At 38.3% G+C, this 17,074-nt stretch overlaps 1 protein-coding gene across 5 annotated transcripts in view; it reads right to left on the bottom strand.

Annotated features, from left to right (window-relative positions):
• Positions 1–17,074, bottom strand: part of Larp4 (La ribonucleoprotein 4) — a 45,416-nt gene that overhangs the window by 17,130 nt on the left and 11,212 nt on the right. For 4 of the 5 annotated variants that reach the window (XM_040753819.1, XM_040753822.1, XM_040753821.1 and 1 more), the window contains exons 2-9: positions 15,971–16,109; positions 14,841–14,996; positions 11,850–11,925; positions 6,604–6,740; positions 5,592–5,695; positions 4,548–4,658; positions 2,715–2,768; positions 758–970 (exon numbers count right to left, since the gene is read on the bottom strand). In XM_040753819.1, the coding sequence (XP_040609753.1) occupies positions 758–970; positions 2,715–2,768; positions 4,548–4,658; positions 5,592–5,695; positions 6,604–6,740; positions 11,850–11,925; positions 14,841–14,996; positions 15,971–16,109 (990 nt within the window). The remainder of the gene's footprint in view (positions 1–757; positions 971–2,714; positions 2,769–4,547; positions 4,659–5,591; positions 5,696–6,603; positions 6,741–11,849; positions 11,926–14,840; positions 14,997–15,970; positions 16,110–17,074) is intronic. The other variant, XM_040753820.1, reaches the window with a different exon arrangement.

Below are 17,074 nucleotides of genomic sequence, written 5' to 3' on the forward strand. Positions count from 1 at the left end.
GTTCAAGGCTAGCCTGGTCCAGAGAATTCCAGGATATCCAGGGCTACATAGTAAAACCTTTTTTTTGTTTGTTTTTTGTTTTTTCGAGACAGGGTTTCTCTGTGGCTTTGGAGGCTGTCCTGGAACTCGCTTGGTAGTACAGGCTGGTCTCGAACTCACAGAGATCCGCCTGCCTCTGTCTCGCGAGTACTGGGATTAAAGGCGTGCGCCACCAACGCCCGGCTCATAGTAAAACCATTAATCAATCAACCAATGAACCAACCACAAAGGACTTAAGTTTCCTCCATTTACTTAGTAAAATGTAAACAATCGGTCTGGAGAGATGGCTCAGAGGTTAAGAGCACTGGCTGCTCTTCCAGAGGTCCTGAGTTCAATCCCCAGTAACCACATGGTGACTCACAACCATCTGTAATGAGATCTGGTGCCCCCTTCTGGCCTGCAGGCATACATGGAAGCAGAGTGTTGTATACATAATAAATAAATAAAAAATTTTTAAAAAATGTAAACAATCAAATTGCAGAACTAACAGCTCAACCCTTAGTAATATGCTTAACTGGAGATGAACTGGTTTTTTTGGGTCATTTTTGTAATGACTATGGCTAGTCTGTAACTTGCTAAGCAGATTAATGTGGCCTTGAAGTTGCTGCTTGTGGGTGCTCCAAACACAGGCAAATGCATCTGCACCTGGTTTTCAGATGATCTCTTTACTGTTTGGCTTGATCTAAATATCTTAGTACTTTTAAAAAGTCTCACTTACCAGTGGTGTTTCAAAGTAAGGTGCAGGACTTGGAGACCAAGACTGAGGCACAATACTATACACTGAGTACTGCTGATGAGGGTTATACACTGGCTGCATAAAGACTGGTGAGGGATATTGAGTTGGAGTCTGAATGGGTTGAGTATACATACTAGAATCCATTAATCGATAACCATTCTTAGCAAAAAATGTATTAATGGCTTTTATCCTTGCCTAGAAGAAGAAAACATAATAAAAGATGAAGTGTATATTACAGCAAATATATTCAACTTATCTTACACGTATGTTATGATTTATTTCTGCTTAAAATCAATTGAGCAAAATAAAACAATAGTTTTAAAAATAACAGAAAAGTATGGGTTTGAGAAGAACCACAATAAACAAGGTAAAAATAAGTCAACATGGCTGATTCAAAGGGTAAGCGTGTGCCTGCTACTCTTCCAGAGAATCCTCTAGCCCTGAAAAGGGAAATATTACCATCTGTAACATGAACCTTGAGGGCATTAGGTTATAAGAAACAGCTAAGAACAAAAAGTGCCCCTGGCTTCTGCTGGCACTGGCACTTACATGTAGATGCTCATGTGCAGAAATGTACATGGATACATAATTAAAATAAAAATAAGTTCAATACTGTTTTGTTTGGGCTCTTTGTTGGCACCAGATAAACATGGATCTACACAGTAAATCATAAATAGATGAAAAAAATCACTTATAGAAAAGGACACTGAAGCTATCATAATGAAGACAGCAGTAGTGGCTCAGGAAAGTAAACACTAAGGAAACTGATCAAACACAGCCCCCCCCCACATCTCTAAAGATGTGTGACAGGTTCAATCAACAAGTAAAAGTAAACAACTGTCCACATTAAGGGGAAAAAATTAGGGGGGGGGCTGGAGAGATAGCTCAGTGGTTAAAAACATGTATCGTTCTCCAAGAAGACTTAAGTTCAATTCCTAAAACCCATATCAGGCAGCTTAGAACTGCTTGTAACACTAGCTCCAGGGATATGAACATATATACACATAATTAAAATATAATAAAATTAAAAGGTAATTAGGTTTTATTCTAAAATATATACCATGTTAATTAAGTTTTATCAAAGATCAAAATAGAAATATAAAACTTAAGTCATTAGGAGACACAAAGCAAAGACAAAGAATGATTAGCAAGGGAAACTCATTTGTAATATGGAAACTTTGTATTATCAGCAAATCAGATTTAGATGTCAATTCTTACAGTAGTGTCTTATGATATTTCTCTAAAGTACAAGTTACTTGCACCACTTGATTTCCTTACTAGTCAGTCATTTGACACTAGACTGGCTATGCCATCTTCTTCAGTAGTCAATGTGGAAAAATCAAGAGCACCTATCTCAGTAATGTGTTCTTTCATATGTACAAGGCTTGTCTTGAACTCACTATATAGCTCAAGCTAGTCTGAAACAACCAATTTCCTTCTCTCACTCTGTAAGGGTGAATTAATATGTGTACAGTGCTTAAAACTGAAACGGTAAGAAAACAAGAAAGGAGTTAGTAAATCAGTGTTTATGAGGCTACACCAACTATTCAAGTCTAAACAATGTAATAATGATGGAAAGAAGTATGAGGGCAAATGTTATGGAATTTGAAAAGAAAGATATTGGAGTATTACTTATGAGTAACACTTCTTTCTCAAATGAATGTAACTGTTAACTGAGACAGGGCTGACTGGAAATGGTTTTCATCAGTATTAAGAAATTATACTTATTATTAATTTTGAGATCTAGATAATTCCCTGTAAAAAACTTCTGTAGTTAAAGAGTATTTTCATGTTTTCTGTCAACTAACTTTCCAAAAAACACAGGAATGTTTTATAAAACATCTTTCATGTATTCTTAATTCTTTTAAAAGAAGCATAATAAACAAAAACCTGCCCCTCAAAAACCCCTCATTTCATACTATCATTTAATGTTTCTTACCATGATTGGCTTGCCCTGAAATGTTTTAACTTCTTCTCTTAAATATTTAAAAGCCTGTTAAAACAAAAATGAACTTTTATTAGTATTTAAATATTTTCATTAAAGCCTTTTTCACTCTCCCAAATGAGTTTGCTATAATCAGCTCCTCAATTAAACAAAACGGTCTTGCTGAGCACACTTGTAATCCCAGCACTCAGGAAGCTAGCTACACAGCAGCTTCCTTGCCTTGGACACAGCAAGGTAAAAACAAATGGAAACAACAAACCTTGAGGTAATAAGAGGAAAAAGAAGACAACACATTCCTAGTTATACTTGTAGATAATTCAGGAAGCTGGTATGGGATTATGACAAAAGGCAGGACACAAGAAACTCATGAATCACCAGGTGACAACTTTAATTTTACTTAGCTGTGAGTAGTGGCTTTGACACGGGACTGCTGGGAGTAAGAGGCCAGTCTGGCCAACCTCACAGGTTCCAGGCAGCGTGCTCACATAGTGAGCACCTGTCTCAAAACAAATACACAAGGGGGTGGGGGACAACGACCACTACCAAAACACCATCAACAAAAACCCCTAGCTAACCCAGTCTCAAAACAAAAAACCTGAATTTGATTTCCACATCTTCCAGTTCCAGGATATCTAGCACCCTTCTCTTGCCGTCTTGGGCACCAGGTACACACAGACAAAACACTCATACACATTAAAGAGAAAAAGGGGTAAGATCTCAGCATTCTAGAGGATGGAAGACTGCCATGGAGCCTAGGCTACCATAGTGAGTTCCACATCAGCCTCAGCCTCAGATACAACAAAAAGAAAAAGAAAAAAAAAAACCTGTTTTTAAACTGCAGACTTACTATGTACTAAAACTACCACTGAATACATAATTCCAAATCTTTACATACATTTAAGTCTGTGTTTTTTCATTGACAAGTAAACATTTTTTAAAATTAAAACTGATCAAACCGGTAGGGAGGGCCTGGCACTGGTCATGCACGCCTTTAATCCCAGCACTCAGGAGATGGAGGCAGGCAGATCTCTGTGAGTTTGAAGCCAGCCTGGTCTACAGATCAAGTTCCAGGACAACCTTCAAAGCAATACAGAGAAACCCTGTCTCAAAAAACAAAAACCAAACCAAACAAACAAACAAACAAAACAACAACAACAACAACAACAACAAAAAACACGGTAGGGAGGTAATGACACATCTCTTCAATCCCAGCATTCGGGAGGCAGAGGCAGGCAGATCTCTGTGAGTTTGAAGTCAGTGAGTTTCAAGACAGCCAAGACTACAGAGAAACCCTGTCTTGAAACACAAAAACCAAAACAATAACAACAACAAAGAAGATCTGTTAAAATTATTATGATCAGTCTTTGTAAGCATTTTCTTTCTTCATTTTGTTGACACAGTCTTACTTGTAAAGTAGGCTGGCCTTAAAAACTCATCACATTTTTAGTCCTCCTACTTCAGTATCAAGTGCTGTGATAACAAGCATGCACCATTACTACCATGTCTAATTTAATTTTTCCCCCTTTATTCAAGTTTGTGATATAAGATCTATGTAACCCAACTTGGCCCCAATCTCACTTATGTATTCAATATTGGTCCTGGACTCCTAATCTTGCCTGTTTCTGCCTCCAAAGTTTGGTGATTATAGGACAGAACTACCATGTCTGGCCTTTTCTTTGTGGTATTGTCCACTGAATCTAGGACGTTGCATATCCTAACATGTGCTTTGCTACTGGGTCATGTCCCTAACCTACATACATCCTCTTCAACAAAACACGTAACCTTTTCTTCTCCTAACGAGGTTTTTACTGGGGGCTCTCTTCTCACCTGCTGTGCATCTGTGTCTGACTGGAAAGTGATATACCAGTTGCTGTTGTGTGCAAATTCACAGCTTATCACTTTGGGGCAATTTTCATTTTTAAACAAAGCTTTTACTTCCTAAAAAAGAAAAAGTATAGTTAACTTTAAAATGAAAACAGGTGCAGTTAGTATAAAATTTTTCACATGTTTATTATTTTATGAACAACATAACAGAAGTACTTCAGTTCTAATAGCTAAATTTTCCTTGTAGTACTCTAGTCGTTTTTCCTCAACAGGGTTTTGTTTTGTTTTTTGAGAAAGGGTTTCTCTGTGGAGCCCTGGTTGTCCTGAAACTTGCTCTGTAGACTAGGCTGGTCTCAAACTCACAGGGACCCGCAATCCTTTCTTTAATTTTTAGGTCACCCACATGCATTATGAGGCCAGCAGCACAGCAGTTAAGAAACACAAGCTTTAGAATCAGACCAAGTTTCAATCTAGTCTGTCATTTAATAATCTAATCCACTTACCCTTGGGTGATTTTTTTTTATCCATACTAGGGATCAGTCATTTTGCCTATTCAATAATAATAAAACTATGGCTTTAGCAATTTCAAAGTTAGTAATTCCTGGTAGAATCATTATGTAGATGTGTATATGTATGTGTATTTTTAGAATGTTCTGGTTCTGCAGTATAATGATTATACTAAAATAGTATTATTCAAATATTATTTTATTCCCAACCCTGAACCACACTTGATCCTTGCTGTAGCTTTGTTTTACATTTTGCTAACCAATCCTTATTCAAAATTTCCTTTTTCATCCACTCTTATTAGTTGAATCCTCCTACTTAACTGTCAGTCAATACATTCAAAATTAGTATTACTGCAATACTTAAGTTTATCCTCCTAAGAACATAGAGGTATACTTTTTTCCCTCCTCTATGCTATTCTAATACTTCAGATCTAACAAGTCTACAATAACTGATGAGGGTTTTGGTTTCTACTTTGCTTACCTACTTCCTCCAATCTAAACAGTTAAAGAACATTTAATTTTAATAATAATCAATAATTACCTCTACTGGCGTTGTTTCAGGAATTTCTCTGAGAATTACGATACAACGCTTATGACTTGGTCTCACCTTCTCCCCCTTCTCATCAACTTGTACCATAGGAGAAGCTGAAATGTAAAAAAACAATGTATCCCACTTAAAAGTGACAAGTAGTGATATTGATCAACGGCACCATTAAAAAACTATTCAGTTCAATTCTACCAAATATATTGTCAAATGCCAAAAATTGTCATGCTTTAAAAAAAAAAAAAGATGTTTATATGCCAAGACAATTACCCAAATGTTATTTGCTAATTATCTGACTAAATGTGCTTAAAAGAATCCTCCATGGAGGCCGGGCATTGGTGGCACACACCTTTAATCCCAGCACTTGTGAGTTTGAGGCCAGCCTGGTCTACAAGAGTTAGTTCCAGGATAGCCTCCAAAGTCACAGAGAAACCCTGTCTCAAAAAAACGAAACAATCCTCCATGGAACAACAAGCATTTATTATTATGACTTCAATGTATATTGCCTTTCTTCCTAGTGATGAGGATAAAGTCCAGGATTCACCCCAACATATCTGCTCTATCATACATCACCATGAAGCCCCCCCCAAACATATACAGGGAGGGATAGAACGAGGTACAAGTTCATTATCTAACTTCAAAAGTATTTGTCAAACTATACATCGGTCACAACTCATTAGCAGGTTTGAAATTATAAAACAAATTAGGCCATTTAACAATCTTTACTTGCAAATACTTGCTATGTGTACAAGAGTAAAAGCAAGCCGGGCACTGGTGGCCCACGCCTTTAATGCCAGCACTTGGTAGACAGAGGCAGGCAAAGCTCTGTGAGTTTGAGGCTAGCCTGGTCTACACAGCGAGTTCCAGGACAACCTCCAAAGCAATACAGAGGAAACCCTGACTCGAAGAAGGAAAAAAAAATGCCCACTTTAAAACAATTCCCTCTATGATTAGAAATAAAAGTTTTAACTTTTATAGCTATGAAAAGAGCTAAAAGTTATTGACATACATCTCAACACTTCAAGAATTAAATCTAGATCTGTGGTCAATTTTTTTATTTCTTCCATGTTGGCAACTGTCCATATTGGGATGAACTGATCACTATCCATTTGAGATATCAAGTAAAGATCCTTCGATAAATTTTCTCTGAAAGAAATAAACAGAACCAATTATAATACACAATTCTAAAAAAGCACCCAAAGCACAAATGTACCATATTCATGTTTATAACTATGCCTAAAGAAATCAAAGTAGTAGAAACTATAAGATTAATTATGAAAATTTCAGCTGGGCAGTGGTGGTGCACATCTTTAATCCTAGCACTTGGGAGGCAGACGCAGGCAGATCTCTGTGAATTTGAGGCCAGCCTGGTCTACGGAGCTAGTTCCAGGACAGCTGGGCTATATAACACAAAAAAACCCTATCTCAAAAAACTAAAAACCAGAACAAAATTTCAAGAGTTATATCAGTTCAATTTGAAATATGCCAACAAAATAATAAACCAGTAACAAAAACAACAACAAAACAGTAACAACTTCAAAGGTTTTTTTTAACCCACGTAGAGCTTACTGAAGGGAAAAGGAAGAAGGGGGAGAGAAAGAAGTGGACAAGAGGGGCAGAGAAGGGAGAGCAAGAAGCTCAAAAGGTTTTGAATCCTAGAGTACATGGAGAAAATAGTTGTTTAACCATAAATTGAATCACGGATGATATTTACTATAAATTTCTCATAAAAATGCTTGACAGCCAGGCGTTGGTGGCGCACACCTTTAATCCCAGCACTCGGGAGGCAGAGGCAGGCAGATCTCTGTGCGTTCGAGACCAGCCTGGACTACCAAGCGAGTTCCAGGACAGCCTCCAAAGCCACAGAGAAACCCTGTCTCGAAAAACCAAAAATAAATAAATAAATAAATAAAATAAAAAAATGCTTGACAATATTGTAACTTGGAAGTATTTAAAATTAAAATGAAAGATTGAAGGTACTCTTTCAATGCTGGCATCAGAGATGTGTACTACCAAGGTCAGTTCAATATCTTGTCTTTTTGTTTGTGTCAAATAGTCTTTAAAACAGAGTAAATAAGAACACCTGTGCTGGGTGGTTGGTGCACGCCTTCAATCCCTGTACTTGGGAGGCAGAGGCAGGTGGCTCTCTGAGTTTGAGGTCATCCTGGTCTACAGAGAAACAAAACCAAAAAACCAAACAACCCCCACCCAAAACCCATACTCTGGATTCTCCTTTCTCTCATGCTGCTCTACTTTTTTTTTTTTTAACCCATAGCAATCATCACCTAACTGTATATTTATTATGTTTATTGTTTTGTGTCTCCTAGGCAGATTATGGGTTTCATGAAAGATCTTTATGACTGGATACTGCTTTACTTTAAAGCCTTATGGAGAGCTACAGAGATGGTCCAGGGACCCAGGTTTGATTCCCAGCACTCACAATCATCTGTTAACTTTAGTTCCAGGGGATCTGATGCCCTCTTATAGACTCTGCAAGCAATGCACATTTATGATGTGTAGACATATGGGCAGGCAAACATCCATATACATAAAATAATAATAAATCTTAAAAAAAATCTTATGAGCAAAGAGTAAGCTCAAAGACCTTTAAATTACAAATCAACTAAGAAGGTTATCATGGCAATTATTTGTTGGGGGAGAGAGTAAGAGAAGATACCAATAAGATTAAACTCACATTTCACCATAAAAGGACAAATTAACATCAGTGTAATAAATATTATTATTAATAACTTGAAAATCAGAAGAAAACTGTAAACATAATTTTTGCACAATTAAAATGCTGTAGCCTAACCCTGAGTTGTAGCAGCCCCATCCTTATCAACCAGTATCAAAGTATTTAGCCAAAGAAGCTATAATTGTCAAAAGTAAATCAAATTGATAGTATTCCTACTTACAAGTAAACCTGATATATAGTATTGGCAATGTAGCTGAGCCACAAATGATATTAGCCAGACAAAAATCATATTTCTGGAGATATGAGAACTAATGGAAGCTTCAAAATTACTTAATATTTTTCCTTGTAGAATACATCTGTGCTCTTGTCATCTGAGACGCTGAGGAGATGTGACATGTATTAGAAAATACAAAAGGAGCCGGGCGTTGGTGGTACACGCCTTTAATCCCAGCAGAGGCAGGCGGATCTCTGTGAGTTCGAGACCAGTCTGGTCTACAAGAGCTAGTTCCAGGACAGCCTCCAAAGCCACAGAGAAACCCTGTCTCGAAAAACCAAAAAAAGAAAGAAAGAAAGAAAGAAAGAAAGGAAGGAAGGAAGGAAGGAAGGAAGGAAGGAAGGAAGGAAGGAAGGAAGGAAGAAAATACAAAAGGAGAAATGACTCAATGGGTAAGAAAATCAAAGCCCTTGTCAAGAGGATCAGACCTTGGTTCACAGCAACCACACTTGGTGTCAGGCACTGGGGCCAGGGATCAGTGAGCCCATATTTGCCTTCAAGAAGCTCTCACTCTGATGGGGGAAAGAAAAGGATCACGGAAAGAGTCGATTGCAGTACAATAAGGCGAAGAGCTAGTTCTGAGGAAGGCTTCCATCCTGGGTAACACAGCTAATTGTTGTGAGGCATACCTCAGAACTACCAAGACAGCGGCTGGCACATGTCAGCTTGTGAAAACCATCACCAACATAAAATTTCACTAAGAAAAAAAAAAAAAAAAAAAAAGAATACATCTGTGTATAATGGTTCAGAGTAACTTTACTGGGCAATGGAGAAACCAGAGAAGCAGATTTGAATGGTATGCATATTAGGCAAAGGAGTAGCACTACTAATTAAAAACCAGAGATATCTCTTAACACATAGTCCATTTTTTAAATGTTTCCTAGGATTTTAAGGAGCAAAATGGGAGACTATGAGCGAGATTAAAGACAGTATATAACCAACATTTATAAAAAGTACAATAAACAGTCAATTAACCGGGCACTGGACACGCCCTTGTATTCTAGCAACAGGAGGCTGAATCAGGAGAATTACAAATTCAAGGTCAGTTGATATAATTGGGCTATGTTGTTCTTATCTATCTTAAAAACCAGCAGCAGCAAGAAACTGATAGAGGGGCTAGAGAGATGGCTCAGTGTTAAGAGGACTTGCTACTCTTGTAGAAGACCTAGGTTCAGTTCCCAGCACACGGCAGCTCACAACTATCTTTACCTCCACTTTCAAGAGATTCAATGCCTTTTCTTACCTCTCAGGGCATGGCACATAAGTGATGCACATATACATATATAGGCAAACAGTCATGTATATATAAAAGTAAAAAGGAAGAATGAAGAGTTGAACACATTTTTAAATTCAGAACATGGGAGCCAGAGGCAGGTGGATCTCTGTGAAGGTGAAGCCATCCTGATTTAAACAGTGAGTTCTAGGCCACAGCTAGATGTATACAGTAAAACCCTGTTTAAAAATAAAAACCAAAAAGCAGGGATGTGGGTGTGGCGGTGGTGGGGGGATGCCCCTCTGGCAGGGGACATGACAAGACAATAGAAGCTTTTGCACAATAAGTCATATGTAAGAACTTTAATTATTAAAATTATTTTATGAAAAAGGAATTATGCTCACATCTAATTCCAGCACTAGGAATGAGGAGGAAGAAGGACTGGTTCTTACTCAAGACCAGGATAAGTTCACAGTGAATTCCAGGTCAGCCTTTGCTACAGAATAAGACCTTGTTGTCGTTAAAAAAAAAAAAAAAAAAGTAAATAAGTTAAAATTTAATTACTTCAGCTTGTTGTGACAGTACATGCTTATAATTCCAAAATTTCTAGGGTAGCTGAGGAAGGAGAATCATGAGGGTTGTATAAGTCTGTCTCAAAAACAAAATTAAAAAGACACTAAAAAAAATAAAAGCATGTTTCCTTGTGGTATGATGAAGAGTCAATAACTGGATGCAGAACAATTGGTGGAACTCAGTCTGGGACAGGCTGAGTACCTGACTAGTACTCATGAGGGCCTGAGTTTAACCCTCAGCACCACTAAGGAAAAAGATGGGGTGGGGACAAGAGAATTAGAAAACTACAAAACAGTCATTTTATAGCCATCAAAAAACCAAATTATTCATATGAGAATCAGGTCTGAGGATAACAGCTCAGTGGCACAGCACTTAATTGTCTAGCATGTGAAAGGCTTCAGGTTAAAGATTGGGGGGGGGGGGTGTTTAGCCTGGTGTGGTAGTGCATGTCTTTAATCCTAGCACTAAGAGGACTGATCTCTATGAAAGCCAGGACTACAAAATGAGAACCTGGCTCACAGAATCTAAATTTTAAAAAATTTTAAAAAGGAAGGAGGAGGAAGAAGAGGAGGAGGAGGAGGAGGAAGAGGAGGAGGAGGAGGAAGAAAGTACGTAATGAAATCTATGCTTCTGACCCATGGTGGTGCACACCTTTAATCCCAGCACTTGGGAGGCAGAGGCAGGTGGGTTTCTAAGTTTGAGGCCAGCCTGGTCTATAGAGTGGGTTCCACAACAGCCAGGACTACACAGACCCCCGCCCAATTAATACTTCTGGCCTAGAAGAAGCTTAAAAAACTGGTTCACCAAAGACTGGAAAAATGTAAAACACTACATTTGCACGTATGTCCAAATTTCCAATTATTTTCTAATAGCCTTTGCTTTGTTTTGTTTGAGACAGGGTCTCATTATGTGGCCCAGACTGGCCTGGGTCTCTCTATGCAGACAAGACCAGTCTCTACTTAAGAGACTCACCAGCCTCTGCCTCTCTAGTGCTGTGATTAATAGTGTGCATCACAATGCCCAGCTGTAAACAGTTTATATAATGAAATTTTATGGTATCTAAGCAACAATATTTCTACACAAGTCTCACCTTTAAATAAGCCATTTTGAAACATTTGCCTAGAAAGACTATGTTTAAGAGAAAACAGTATTAAAAATTCTCTTTAGGGTCTTGCTAAAATTACTCTGTTTAAAAGTTATAAGAACCAACTCCTAAAAACTTAAATTGAGGTATTTTCCCTTCCTTTACTCCACCAGTTTTGAAAATTAATTTCATTTAGTGCATTTGGAAAATTCAGTCTAAATATGATCCTAGGAAAAGTATTTAACAGATACTGTCACTATCTGCTAGGAAAAGATAAATCCAACTAAAGGCTATACTTTTAAGTTAGGAATAATAGCAAAATCTATGACTGAAGGAAATAACTACCTATTCACAGGCATTTTATATCTACTCATTAAAAACGCAAAAAGGAGAATATCAATTAAAAATATCTGTACCGTGAGAAACAGAACTCTAATTGCTTTTTCAGACATTCTTTTAAATCTTCTGTAGAAATTGTTGAACTGCTTTCTCCTGGTGGCAGAAAACAAGAGGGAGAAACTGTTAAGGTTGTCACAGGTGAAACTTAAACATCATATTCAGAAGTCAAAGTAGCCACAAATTAAAATGTACCAGAACTATTTTTAAATCAAGTGTGGCAATGGATTCAATAAGCATTGTCACATACATAGTTCATACTTATGAGGGCTGGGAAATGCTCAGTTAGTAAAGTACTTGCCACACAAGCACACCAGGTTCAATTCTCATACACACACATACACACTTCCTCCTCCTCCTCCCCCACCAGCATCACCACCACCAAAAAGTAACAAAAGACCATTAATAGTGAAAGCATTTGACTACTATGTTGTTAAACATTGTCTTGATCTCAATGTAAAAATGAGAGAAGCAGGCTGATCTCTGACTCTGAGGACAGCCTGGTCTACAAAGTGAGTTCCAGGACAGCCAGGCTATACAGGGAGACCCTGTTTCAAAAACAAAAACAAAAAAGTGAAAACCACCCAATTCGAACAGAAAACAAGAAACCCCAAATATAACTAATGGTGATCTAAATTTAAAGATAGGAACCAAAGTGGGATACAGTGTTTATGCAACTATGCTTTACTAGCAATAGATCCAGTGTGAGTCAATCTTTAAATTCTCTTTTTATGCCTTTTTTCTTCTTTATTCCTTGTTTTTTATACGTTCTGTTGATTGGTTTTGATTTTTTTGAGCTAGTAGACTAAACAAATTTCAAACTCACTATATGGGCAAGCATGACCCTGAACTCTTTTTTTTTTTTAAAACAACAATCTTTTTTTTAAAGATTTATTACATATGCAGTGTTCTGCCTAAATGCTGGAAGAGGGCACCAGATTGAATTGTAGATGGTTGTGAGCCATCATGTGGTTGCTGGGAATTGAACTCTGGACCCCTGGAAGAGCAGTCAGTGCTCTTAACCTCTGAGCCATCTTTCCAGCCCTGACCCTGGACTCTTGACTCTTCTGCCTCTACTGCCAAGTGCTGAGATTATACTGCATAGGGTAGGTCTTATTATGCAGTCCACGTTGTCCTTAAAGCACAGAACATAAGCAAACCCCACCTACCCCACCACCCCACCCCTGGGGCAAGGAACACAGAAAACAATAACTTTATTAGAATCTTATACAAATACTAAAGACTAAGAGCGTATGTCCTCTTACAGTGTCATGTGCACACTTTTCCGTTTGTTTTGGGCATAGAGGCCAGAGGTTGCTGTTTGGTATCCTCTATCATTCTCCACCTTAGTTTGAAACACGATCTCTCACAGAACATGCTATGGTAGCTGGCTAGGAAGTTCCCAGGATCTGTCTCTGCCTGTCTCTGCTAACTAGGACTGGGGATAGACTCAGACTTCTATGCCTAGCTTGCACATGGGTTCTGGGAATCAAGACAAAGGTCCTCCTTCATTCACGGAGCACCTAACTCAGCCCTAGTACTAGTTGTTGAACTTAAATATACAGTAACAAATTAACTTCATCAATAATGAAGGCTTTCCATTCTAAGTCTATATACTATACTATATGTGTGTGTATTTTTTCCTCCCTGCTCCCCCCTTCTCTATGTAACAGTTCTTGCTGTCCTGAAACTCTCTCTGTAGAAGGCTGGCTTTGAACTCACAGAGATCTTCCTGCCTCTGCTTTCCAGTCCTGGGATTAAAGGCTTGTTCCATCAACACCTAGTTAGTATATGCAATCTTTAAACATTTTTTAACATTATTATTTTATGTATTTGAATGTTTTGTCTACATGTATGGTGTATCACATTCATGCCTGATGTAACTGGAAGTCAGAAGAAGACACCAGATCCCCTAGAATTGGAGTTACAGATGGTTGGTGAGCATGCATGTGGGTGCTGGGAATCAAACCCAGGTCCCCTGGAAGAGTGATATTAACCAATAAGTTATCTCTCTCCAGTCCCTGTGTAATCTTGTCTTAAAAACAATTATTATTGTTGGCGGCAGGTAACTCAGCACTTAAAGAGTGCTGAACTACTTTTGCAGAACCATATTTGGTTCTTAGCACAGATTCCCAAGTTGGGTGCCTCACAACCATGTATAACTCAAGCTCCAGGGATATACAACCCTATAGCCGCCACAGGCACACATATCTAGAACATACACACACACACACACACACACACACACACACACACACACACACACACACACACACAATGTTAAAGAAAAAGTTTGTTATTGTATGTGTGCTTGATCGATAAAGGGAGGGGGAGACAGGGAGGGAGGGAGAGAGAAGTATGTAGGTGTTGGCATGAATGTGACAAACAGGTCATCTTTGTAGGGTTGGTTATTTCTATCTACCTGTATGTGGGTTCTGGGAACAGAACTCAGTGTGGCAAAGCACCAATACCCCTGTATATATGCACTCTTCTATACAGAACTCACCTATCCAAACACTAGCTAAATGAACAACCAATTTACTTAACTTCCAATATCATTTACAGGAAGTACGTTTAAAAAAACTAGTTACACCATGTCATTTACCAAGTTTATATTCAAAGTAGCCAACTGTTATCTATAATGTGACTATATAGGTTCAAAGGAGTCATCACTTCATTTTTTTTCTTAATTCATCCCAAACAATTAATTAATTAATTGGCTAATTTTGCCTGTGAGCCACCATGTACATGCCTGGTGCCTGCAGAGGCCAGAAGAAAGCACTGGATTCTCCAGAACAGGAGTTGTAGACTGTAGTGAGCTGGGATTAAAGGGGTGTGCCACCAATGCCCAGCTCAGCCAACAGTATTTTTAATAATCACCTAATAGTTCTTTGCCATAAGCTTCTTTTCAAAAAAGAAAACAAGCTGATCAGTATCATGTTTATCAAAACAATGGGAGGAGAGCTAAGGATACTCAAGTTTCATTCTAGCAACTAAAAAACAGAAATTACCAGAAACATCGTATATTTGGTAACTTAGATCTTCAGGTCCTAAAATCATTCCATCAGCTGACTCTTCGATGTCTGAAGTATTCCTTGTGGTCTCACAAGCTGAAGAATACATTACTTCATATTCCTTGCACATATCTTCTGCAAGTTCTGTATTACCTGTTTTTAAGAAAGGGCATTGAGAAAATGTCATCATGACTTGAGTTAAGAGCTATTTCTGAAGGGAGACAAGTTTTGACCGCTATGGATAAGCTAGTATTTTATGTATTCAACTGCTCATATATTTCTTTTGCTTACTTTCTTGGAAACATTATTCAGTGATAACTGAAGTGATCAGTTACCACTTCATCATTTTTATTCTTCAGATGAAGGAAATAAGCACACCAGGTTAACTGCCCAAGGCCAGTGAGTTAATACATCAGATGATGACAGACCCAAACAAACCTTGTAAGAAACTATAAATGCCATACTGTAAGTGGGGTAGATGCTGCCCCCAAAATACACATACTTGAAATTAGTGGCTACTCATGTAATGTATAAAAAAAGAATCATATACAAACTATATGCTAAGCATTCACAAAAACATTTCATCAAATCTTTGTTTGAATCTGAAAAATGGCTCCAAGTGCTCAAGATAAAGGCTTGGCCCTCAGCGTAACACTGTGTAGGTGAGCTTTTAGATACACATGACTACTAAACTGTGACTCACTCCATCAATGTACTAATTGGCTGAGGAGTTCAAAACCTTACAAACTCTTTGAAAATGATGGCACCTTAAAAGGTGGAACCTAACTGAAGGGAAGAGTTTTGTGGCAGTAGCTCCCCGGCTCTTTCCTCTCAGGTTCTGTTTGCAGGGCCCATGACACCAGCAACTCTGCTCTACCAGGAGACTCCCAGTCATGATATTCTGCCTCCCAAAAATGCCCAAAGTGATGGGACCAAGTTACTATAAACTGAAACCTCATGAGCCAAAGTAAATTTTTCTTCCTTAAAGTTGACTTTTCTTATGTATTTTGTTCAGCAACAAAATGTTAATCAATACATCAAATAAAGGCTATCTCAAAGGTGTTTGAGCTGATTTAACCATAAATTTAACCAAGATGTAACTTTTCCAATAAATACGTAAGTCTTACCATCAGGATGAGATCCAGACGTGGTTGCAGTTTCATGCCATGAACTTTCAGTTACAGGGGTGCCATCCGGATTTCCAGAAGGAATTTCTTGCCATACTTTGGCATTAGGATTTAAACCAGTACCTTTAGATGTTACCTGCTAAACAATCAAAAGATTTTTGTAAATTTAGATCAACAGCTTTTCTATTACTTAGATTTGAAAAAAATTTTAATAATACCAACAGAGAAATAGTACATAAGTATTAGGCCTATGTTGTTCTTCCCACTCCCAAGGCTCTCAACTACACAGCTCAAGTTGTCATCAGTCTGTCTGTACTACCACACCCAGTCAAGTATTACAGTTTCTGATCTATGTGAAAATATACAACTTTAAAAGCAACTGATCTGAGCCGGGCGTTGGTGGTGCACGCCTTTAATCCCAGCACTCAGGAGGCAGAGGCAGGCGGATCTCTGTGAGTTCGAGACCAGCCTGGTCTAAAGAGCGAGTTCCAGGACAGCCTCCAAAGCCACAGAGAAACCCTGTCTCGAAACACCCCCCCCCCCAGAAAAAGCAACTGATCTGAAATAAGAATTTCAGATTTCTATCTTGCTAGATGTTGGTATCGCACTCTTTTAACCTCAGCACTAGGGAAGCAGAGGCAGGCAGATCTCTGTGAGTTTGAGACCAGCGATTTCCATGTGAAATATAGATATCCATGTAATAAAATTATGCACCTCTACAAAATACTTTTCTTATGGAGATAGAGTCTCAATGTGTAGCCCAGGCTGGCCTGGTACTCTGAAAGAGTTGCTTGCATGTATACCTGAGTTTGGTATTAAAGGCATGTATTACCATGCCCAGTCCCTTTTAAACACTTAATACTGCCTTAGCAGGTGAAGGCACAAGCCTATAATCCCGCACTTGGGAGGTAAAGGCAAGACAGTCAGAAGTTCAAGGCTGTCATCAACTACATAACAAATCTGAGGTCAGGCTGGGCTACCATGAGACACTCTCAAAATAACAAACCAAAACCTTTTATTTTATTTATTTATTTATTTATTTTTTTGGTTTTTCGAGACAGGGTTTCTCTGTAGCTTTGGAGGCTGTCCTGGAACTCACTTTGT

The sequence above is a fragment of the Mesocricetus auratus genome, unplaced genomic scaffold (genome assembly GCF_017639785.1).
Source record: "Mesocricetus auratus isolate SY011 unplaced genomic scaffold, BCM_Maur_2.0 Super-Scaffold_100010, whole genome shotgun sequence".
Taxonomy (NCBI): domain Eukaryota; kingdom Metazoa; phylum Chordata; class Mammalia; order Rodentia; family Cricetidae; genus Mesocricetus; species Mesocricetus auratus.